The sequence below is a fragment of the Orycteropus afer genome, unplaced genomic scaffold (assembly GCF_000298275.1).
Source record: "Orycteropus afer afer isolate SDZICR_OR568_19922 unplaced genomic scaffold, OryAfe1.0 scaffold00188, whole genome shotgun sequence".
Classification (NCBI taxonomy): Eukaryota; Metazoa; Chordata; class Mammalia; order Tubulidentata; family Orycteropodidae; genus Orycteropus; species Orycteropus afer.
In genome coordinates this window covers 1,479,849-1,489,533 of record NW_006921775.1, presented here as the reverse complement: position 1 = coordinate 1,489,533, position 9,685 = coordinate 1,479,849, and the positions used below count along the sequence as shown (strand labels likewise).

At 53.5% G+C, this 9,685-nt stretch overlaps 1 protein-coding gene and 1 pseudogene across 1 annotated transcript; both read left to right on the top strand.

The window, feature by feature from the left end:
* LOC122149502 overlaps positions 1-6,988 on the top strand; it is an 86,856-nt pseudogene extending 79,868 nt beyond the window's left edge.
* Positions 6,989-7,791: 803 nt separating this feature from the next.
* FOXL2 (forkhead box L2) lies at positions 7,792-8,922 on the top strand. The gene has a single exon (XM_007947508.2). The coding sequence runs from the start codon at positions 7,792-7,794 to the stop codon at positions 8,920-8,922; it is 1,131 nt and encodes a 376-aa protein (XP_007945699.1).
* The last annotated feature ends 763 nt before the right edge of the window (positions 8,923-9,685 follow it).

The window sequence follows — 9,685 nt, the reverse complement described above, 5'->3', positions numbered from 1 at the left end:
TCCTTCCGAGGAGTGGCTGGTGGGTTTGAACCGCCAGCCTTCTGGTTAGCAGTCAAGTGCCTTAGCCACTATGCTACCAGAGCTCCTGATAGATCTATAAGGAAGAAAAACTATTACAACATAACTGTCTGTCTTCATAGCACTGTTGTTTGTTCTGTCACTTTGGAAAACTGTTTGGCAAAATCTACTAATTCTAAACATAAGCTTACTTATAGGTATATACCCAAGAGTAATGAAATATCTTTCACAAAAAGACAACTACCAAAATGTTGATAGTAGCAATATTTACAATATTCTAAAACCAGAAACAACACAAATGTCCATCATAAACAAGTTGTGGGATAGATAAACAAGTTGTGGAATATTGCATAGCAATAAAAAAGAAATGAATGTCAGATGAATCCCCAAAACTACTATATTGAGATAATCTCTAAACCTTAAACCAAAACTGTCCCCTCAAATCTTGAAACCAAATAGTTTAGCTTCACTAGTAAGGAATGTCTGCCCTGAGCATTACGTTCTTTTAAGATCTCTCTATTTGGGATTGAATGGACAACAGCAACATGAAAGATTAAATAGGAACTGTTGTTGTTGTTGTTGTTATATGTTGTCAAGTCTGACCCGACTTATAGTGACCCCTCCTTGGGTTTCTGAGGCAGTATCACTACGGAAGTAGATTGCCTCATCTTCCTTCCGAGGAATGGCTGAGATAGGAACTGTGGTACAGTGAATTACTTCATATGGCTCTTCTAGCCATGGTATTTATGACTCCCATCAGATGAGTCAGGGGGACTATGAAAATGTGAGGTGCTTATACCTCCAAGCAGACTGGATACTTTGTTAACAATGTAAATTAGGTACACAGAGCCCTCGTGGGGATCGAACCATGCAAATAACACGTATAGAACCCTAACGTGGGGATTGACCAATTTTGTCATCTCACTAGGCTTAAAATGAGTCATCCCAGAGGCAGAAAGGAGGATCTCACTGCCATCAAGAAAGAAGAGCCAGGAGTAGAGTGTGTCCTTGGAGCTGAGATCCTTGTACTAAAATGGGAGCGAGACAGAGAGAGCAGCAGCAGAGGCAGCAGAACCAAGAGACCAGCATAAGAAAGAGCAGTGGGCTACCCGGCCCACAGAGTGAGAAAGCTGAATGCCTTCAGGCAGGAGCCTTCCTGGCAAAGTAGGGTGCTCCTCTGTGTCCCTATCTGCAGAGCTAACAGAGAGCTTCATAACACTTGCCAGAGTAGGACAAAGGCCAGGCTGAGGCCCAAAGAGAGCACCCCTACACTCATAGCCAAGGAAAGGCTGTCCTGATTCAAGAATTGTATTCTGAGTGTTTCTGAACTGGAATTATAACCTGTTACTTCCGTAATAAACCCCATAATCGTGAGTATTGTCTGTGAGTTCAGAATGGACATTGCAATGAATTATCAAACCCAGCAGAGAAGTAAAGAGCACTGTGGGAGGGATGGTTGGTGTCAGAACTGGTGAGAAGGTTGGAGGGTGGCGGCATGTCTGACCTCTGCTTCATAGAGCTCAGCCTTAGGCTGTTGACCTTGGTCCTTCCTCCCCCTTGTGAAGTTAGAAGAGGTCAGATGCCACCCCCATGACCTTTTTGCAGGAAACTTAGGGGGCAGTGAGTTTACGTTAATGGGGGAGGAACAACTCAAAACAGGAGGGTGACAATGGTTGCACAACTTGAAGAATGTAATCAGTGTCACTGGACTGTATGTGGAAACTTGATTGGTGTATGTGTTTGCTTTGTCTGTTCTCAAAAACAGCAAAAATAAAGAAAGAAAATAAATTATTTTTTAAAAAAAGGAAATGAATGTCAGACACCTGCAGCAACATGGGCAAATATCAAAAGCATGATGTTGTTCAGAAGAAACAAAACACAAAAGAATACATTATATGTTCCATTTATATGAAATTCAAAGTAGGCAAAGCTAATCTATGGTGGCATAAATAAGAATAAGGGGCAGGTATTGACTGGGCAAAGATATGAAGGAAGGTTCTGAGGTGATGGAAACGTTTCATATCTCTGATCTGGGTGGTAGTTACATGGTGCATAGATATGTTAAAATGGCAAAATTTTAAAAACATTTACATTGGCAAACATATTGTTTTTTTTACAATAAAAAGTTTTAAATACATCAAGCTGTATACTTGAGATGTATATTTTTACCACAGATATGTTATATTGCATAAATAAATAAACGCACACCCAATCATACACACATACACCATATCAGCATGAGGGAAGTCTCCTTAAGAAGGCTAGTAATACAAAACACAAAACTCAGCCCTTTTCCTCCTTCCTCTGGACCTCATGGCCATTAGGCATCTAAAATTGCCTTCCTGATTGGAGGCTCTTGAGACAGTGTCCACTGTGTGGAGAGAAACTTGAGCCAGGAAGAAAACCAAGCGTACAGGATCTCTCTGACATTCCCCTCAGGGAATAGTGTGGGGCCTCGGGGATGCAAACAGCTCCTTACCTTGCAAGCCAGCTCCCCCAGATGCAAACGCCTCTCTATTTTCAGCAAGGTCTAGTTTGACTGTTTCAGAAATGTCCTCACCAAGATCAGGGAACAAATGAAATGTCCTTTGCCTAAGGCTCAGCAGCATGGCTGTGCAGCAGCAATGAACAGGTTACCCCAAAGGACAGAGGACTCTCAGGTGCTGAGCTGGCCCTCAGTTTTCCAGCCACTCCTTCCCACCAACATTCCCTGTGTTAAAGATCCCAGCTTCATTTCAAGGAAGGTGGCATTTCCCAATATTGTCTGTGGGACATGGCAGGGAGGCATTTTCCAATTCCATCAAGTGTTGGGGCCTAGTGGTGGGGTATTAGTTGTTCAGGGTTGAAGGAAATAGTATGAGGCCATGGAAGCCATGTGGTATATCAGAGAAGCTGGCCAGCAACTCCCACAGCCCTTGATTCTCCCTCTGGGAGCATCCTCAGAGGTCTTAAAAGAGAGTAAGACCTCACATGGCCCAGAAGCCAGCCCCTTCTGCCCATTCACCAAGTTAGGCTTAACCAGTACAAAGTTAGGCCTACAACTGCCCTGAAGTCAATCTGCTGGAGGGTAGGGCACACATTCCTTGTGACAAGGAGGTGGTACACCTGTGGCCCAACATCAGTGAAACAATGGGGAGCCCAGAGAGTTCTGGCCTGCTGCTTCGCAGCCCAGCAATCACAGGAAGAGCCAGACTGGGTGAGGTCGGGGACTTTGTCAGTAAGACACTTAACCCTCTGGAAGCAGGTCTCAGAGTTCTTTCCCAGAGTGCACAGAGAAACCATAGCCTGGCCTCTAGTTTCTCTCCTTCTCTTCCCTTTCTTCCTTCCTCCCTCCTCTCTCTCACTGTCTCTCCCAAGCACATATTTGGGTAAGTGACTCTGCTAATCCCAACCAGGCAGACTAATACTGGCTGGCCTTGGGCCTGGTGCTGTGTGTCTATGTGCATGAGAGAGTCTTGCAAGCCCAGCAGGCTGTGTGCAGCCTGCAATCTGGGCAGCGAGCTCAGCAGAGCAATATACTCTGACACAGAGATGTAGCCTGTGTGAGTGGCCTGTGGGTGTTAAAATGCATCAAGGGTAGTATTCTGACTTTCTCGCAAGAGCTCTGGGCAGCAACCCGACCATACCAGTATCTAGGTGGCAGACCAGTCACCCTAGCCACAGGCCAAGAACATTAGAGAGGAGAGTCAACAGACTTCTGGGAGTCAGGCTTTGAGACATGGAGCCAAGAGAACAGAGTGTGTCTAGAGATGAGAGAGACAGAGATAGAAGGGGCTTTGAGTTTGACATATTTTCCACATAAATGTTCAGATTGTGAACATTTCTGTAATAGGTGAGCTTGAGAGAATATGGGGAAAATGAGGAATAGAGGGATAAGGGGTGGCTGAGAGAGGGGGAGAGAAATAGATTGAGGATCCTGACGTATATAGAGGGGCATGCGGTTCATGTGATGCGGGTGTTGGGGTCCTGTGGTGATGGGGGGAGGGAGTAGAGTAGTGGTAGGTAAGTACTGACAGTTAAGATGTGGAGTTTATAGGAATGTGCGAATAAGCATATTCAAGCTTCCCTTTTCAAGCTGTGCGCGTCACTGAGGCTGTATCCACAAAAAGTGGCTGCTGTGAGCTTTACTCCTTTCTCTCTCCCAAGCAGCAGCGGGAAGCTGGACGGGTGTTTCAGAGCTCTGCTCAGAAAAAGGACTGGAGACCTGGACCAGGAAGCCGCCAGCGGCTCCTGCATAGTGAGTGGTGCGGGAAAGCGCTGCCTTGGGCCGTCTCGCCATTCGCCTGAAAAGGGCAGGCTGCTTCCATTGCAGTTGCACGATTCCTGGCCCTCCATCAGAGACGAGGGAATTGCTCGCTTCCGCTGTAGGGACCTCCAGGGCGCGCCGGGCCGAATCGTGGGGAGAGCCGGGAGCAGGGCCCGCGCTCTGCCGCGCGTTTCTGGCGCCGCGTGCGCAGCCGGCACTAAGGTAGGAAGACCAGCGCGAGGCACCAGCGGCTCCCGAGCTGTACCTGCGGGTGCTGGCAGGCCCCCCGGGGAATCCCAAGTTGAAGAAGCTGCGAGCTTCTCACGGATCAGCCCCCCACCCCGTCCCTAGGAAGCGAGAGTCGCCCCGAAGTCACTAAACCTGAGACCTGCGTCTTCATCGTCAGTGCCTCGGGGAAAGAGGGGCAGCCCTGGGGCTCAACGTAGTCTCTACACCGCCTGCCATTCTGGATAGGATCCCGACCCCGCCAGGAAGCGAAACCATACCTAGACTGCCCAAGAAGGTTAGTAAGTAAACCCGGGGCACCCTACCGCCTCTTGGAGAGCCAGCCTTGACCGCCTGGAGCAGGGACCACAGCAAGGAGAGAATTCTGTTTTTACCGTAGGCTTCATGGCCAGCCCCAAGCCCATGGGCCTTGGAGCTGCTCTGACGATGATCACCTACCACACACTCCGCGTTGCGTTTCCTTGCCTGTTGGAACCTTCACATGCCAGGGAGCATTGTTACCGGATGTCTTGAGGAGAGACTGATCCCAGCCCCTCCTGGGGCCACATACTGAGCACCCCTTTCTCCATCTGGGCTGGGGTTTCTATTCCTCTTATGTCGAGAACCTTTAAAGTAATTCCTCTTACCCCCCCCCCCACACACACACACTCCTTTAAAAGGCTGAAAAAGGAGCCAAGTGTGGAATTCAGGGAAGTGATGACACACACAACAATGCTGTTACACCTGGCTGCTGCAGGGCTGAGCAGCGGAAATGCCTTCCTGGAGGAAAGAGAGACAAGGAGCCAGCCTGGGTGGTCAGAAAAAAAAGAGGAGAGGCAGAGCAGCCCTGCCAGGGTGGGGCCTGATCCAGCTGTTTTCTCCCAGATTTGGTGGAGGGCATGGACACTAGGGCCAATCTTCAGCAGCCCCAAACCTGACTCACACCACTCCCACTCATAGCCTGGGCACAGATGGGGGTGAGGAAGGAAAAAACCACCCACAGTCCTGCACAGGAAGTGGTCACAGGGGTTTAAAAGAAGTGCTGTTTGTCCCATCAGTGTGGGAGCTGGGGAAGACAGCCCAAGAAAAGACTCAAGCTGCTTTGAGATGTAGGCCATCTAGGGGTGCGAGCAGCTATTTATTGAGGTGAGTTCAGAGACCCTCCCATTCTGGTGCTCAAGCCAGACTGCCCAGCTGACCTCTCTGGAGTCATCCTCAAGAAGCTAAATTCTAAAGAGGCCCCTACCCTGTCCTCCCTCTTAACACAAAATTCAGACCAGAGGCCTGAATAGGAAGCAGGTAAGTGATACACAGGTGATCTGTGGAATGCTGGGGCTATCACCTACTGTAGGCTCCTCAGGCTTCCAAGGACTCTCAGAGATTGAGTAGCCTGAAAAAAAAGAGGTAGTTGACAGGCACTGAGTGGAGCATGCCAGACGTGCCAATCACTAACACACCTGCATGACATCCATTCAGTCCACCTTCCTCCACAAACTATCTTAGCTTTCCTCTTAAGAGCCACACAAAACACTGGCCATCTCTTTCATACTATGATTGCAGAGTTTTTGTTAATGCTGAGTTAACCATTAAAAGGCACAGCTGACTTTTTCACCAGTGCTGATTTCTCCTGTGATAATCTCTGTACATGCTGATGTGGTTGAGTCCCAATAAGACTTCTGCTGAAGGCAGGCAAGAACTCAACCCTCAGTCCTGGAGAAAGAAGGTCAGAACAAATGTCTTGTCAGGAGAGAAATTTGAACGAGTGTCTACCCTCAACCTGTTTTTCTTCCTAGGCTTTGATAGAATATATACACTCAGAGGGACAGCAGCAGGGGGGAAAATGAGAAAGAAAAGAAGAGAAGAGAAAGAGAGAAGAAAAAGAAAAAAGATGCTTATCTATCAACCACATCTGCTCTGACACGTGATACACATACAGCATTGTATACGTATAACTATAAATGTGTTTTAACCTGTAAATATAAAACTGACACATTGAACATGTGCATAGCTGTGTTTCTGCACCAGCACAAGTGCACCTGGGCAGCGGCTACGTGTTTCAAGGACAGAGCCTCCCTACCAGTTCCATTTGTGTTCCCTGTGCATATTCATGCACAGTCCCCAAAAGCCCCACGGAAACATTCGCACTTGTGTGCCCATAGGAGGGAGAAGGAGGTCTACTGGGTATTAAAGCACATACCCAATATGCATTCTAACCCAAAGGATTGCAACGCAGAGGGGCCTGGTCCCTGGTACCTAGGGCAGCTCAGAGAAGGATCGAGACTCCGCAGACAGCTCTCCTGGGCGCCTCCTTGCAGTGTCTTCCCCACCCCCATCTCAGCCCAATCACTCAGTGAGAGCAAGGGATAGGACAGGCCTAGGTTTCTTCGTTCATTGACACTCTGGTTCTGTGCTGGTTTAGCCAAAGCCACCAAGCTGCTCTTTCTCGCGTCCAGCCCCCTCAACGTCCCGCCCCTCTCAAGTCGCGAGGTGGAAGTTTAGCCCCAAGACAGCAGGTAAAGACAGAGATAACGAATCTTTTTTTTTTTTTTTTTCACCTGAAAGCTGTAAGGAGGTCTGGAGCGCCGCTCCTCGCTCGCGCCTCCCTGGGCTCGGACCGTGACGTGAGCAGGAGGACCCCGCCGAGGCCCTCGGCATCTCCCGGCTCAGTCCCGACTCAGTCCACACAGCGAGCGAGCTACGGAAGACTTCAAGGGCTCGTGAGAACGTGAGCCTAACTGTCCGCCGGGCCCCCGAGGCTCGCCGGACGTGGACAGGCCGGTCCCTGCTATGCGGGGCGTTTACAAAAAGTGTCTTGGAGATGAACTCTCCCGTGCACGGCTGGCCGCCCCGCTATAGGGGCGAAGGCGCCTGACGCAAGCGGAACTCGGCAGAGCCCATACGAATCAGAACAGAGAGAGGCTCCTGGCGCACTAGGGACTCCAGGAGGCAGCTCCGCCGGAGACGCGGGTCTTGCCTCGGGAAACCGGGGGGTGAGGGGAGGGGGAGAGCGCAGAAAAGAAAACCCACCGAGGCGGGGACTGGCCTGGCGGGGAGGGGCGGCGGGGCCGGAGCCCCTCTATGTTGAGCAGACTCCCCATGGCCAGAGGCTGAGCTCCAGTCCCGTCGGCCGCTCCCTAGGGGAAGGGAAAGAAGAGGCAAAAAGAGCAAGAGGCAGTGAGCGAGCGAGCGCGGGCGGCATCGCAGTCTGCATAAGTTTGGGACTTGTTCGCCTGGACACTTCGCCGCGCCAACGCCTGGAGAGGAAAGCAGGGGCGGCCCGGCCGCGGCGGCCCGGCTTTGTCATGATGACCAGCTACTCTGAGCATGAGGACTCCGCGGGGGCCCTCCTGGCCCCGGAGACTGGCCGCGCAGCCAAAGAGCCCGAGGCGCCGCCGCCGAGCCCAGGCAAGGGCGGCGGCGGCGGCGGCGCCGGGACTGCCCCAGAGAAGGCCGACCCGGCGCAGAAGCCCCCGTATTCGTACGTGGCGCTCATCGCCATGGCGATCCGCGAAAGCGCGGAGAAGCGGCTCACTCTGTCCGGTATTTATCAGTACATCATCGCCAAGTTCCCATTCTACGAGAAGAACAAGAAGGGCTGGCAGAACAGCATCCGTCACAACCTCAGCCTAAACGAGTGCTTCATCAAGGTGCCGCGCGAGGGCGGCGGCGAGCGCAAGGGCAATTACTGGACTCTGGACCCAGCCTGCGAGGATATGTTCGAGAAGGGCAACTACCGGCGCCGCCGCCGCATGAAGCGACCCTTCCGGCCGCCGCCCGCGCACTTCCAGCCCGGTAAGGGGCTCTTTGCGGCCGGAGGCGCCACGGGCGGCTGCGGCGTGCCAGGAGCCGGCGCCGATGGCTATGGCTACCTGGCGCCCCCCAAGTACCTGCAGTCTGGTTTCCTCAACAACTCGTGGCCGCTGCCGCAGCCGCCCTCGCCCATGCCCTACGCCTCCTGCCAGATGGCGGCGGCCGCAGCAGCTGCAGCAGCGGCGGCCGCTGCTGCTGGCCCGGGTAGCGCCGGCGCAGCCGCGGTGGTCAAGGGGTTGGCTGGCCCTGCTGCGTCTTACGGTCCGTACTCACGCGTGCAGAGCATGCCTCTGCCCCCAGGCGTAGTGAACTCGTACAATGGCCTGGGAGGCCCTCCGGCCGCGCCCCCGCCACCGCATCCCCATCCGCACCCGCACGCACACCATCTACACACGGCAGCCGCACCCCCGCCGGCCCCACCGCACCACGGTGCAGCCGCGCCGCCCCCGGGCCAGCTCAGCCCCGCCAGCCCGGCCACTGCTGCGCCCCCGGCGCCCGCGCCCACCAGCGCACCGGGCCTGCAGTTTGCCTGCGCCCGGCAGCCAGAGCTCGCCATGATGCATTGCTCTTACTGGGACCACGACAGCAAGGCTGGCGCTCTGCACTCGCGCCTGGATCTCTAAGATACCACGGCACAGCGGCATGGATGGATGTGAGGAAGCAGGCAGGGACGCACGACGCCGGCCTTAGTCGTAGCCGTTGCCGCCAACTGGACCGCGCGCTCGGAGCGGCGGCCTCCGGAGCCAGAGCCCACGGCCCCACGGCGCTTCCTCGCACCTCTCAGCTCCCGGCTCTCTTCTGTTTCTTCGGCTTCGCCTCCTGTGCGCTCATCTTTGCTCTCCATGCCCTTGGGCTTCCCGGGCCTGCAGGCCGCCTCTCCGCGCCCTTTCTGCTTGTCTCCTTTCCGCGCCTGAGCTGGACACCTTGAGCCAAAACTCGGCGTAGAGAGAAATCACCCGGGGTCGAAATGCAGCCGGGCGCCAGCAGCGCAGACCCCTTGGCCCGAGATCACAGATCGGTGCGTTTGTGGTCAGTTTTCCCCGCCCGGCTGCTCCGTAGTCCTTGCCTAAAAGCGCCGCGCTGGGCGGGCAATGGGACCGGCGCCGCCGGAGACGAACGTGTCTGTTCGTTCCACGAACCCTCTTGGAGCTGTTTGGAAGCCTCTCTAGGGGCCCACTGGGCGAGCCGGGGGTGGGCCCGAGCGGCGAACCGGGGCCGCCTAGCTCCGCGGCCGGACCCTGGGTGTCGGGTTTACACCACATCCCGGCTGGGAGGGAAGCTGTGTTTCCTAAGCTCGCTATCCCGGCGCTTCAGGCACCTCCAGGCACGGCTGCTGGCTAATGTTTTGCTACAAAAGACTTTGGGGCTTTTTTAGATAATATTAAA

What these genes read in the sequence shown, in the direction of transcription:
- FOXL2 (XM_007947508.2), top strand. Translation starts at nt 7,792, where the DNA reads ATGATGACCAGCTACTCTGAGCATGAGGACTCCGCGGGGGCCCTCCTG.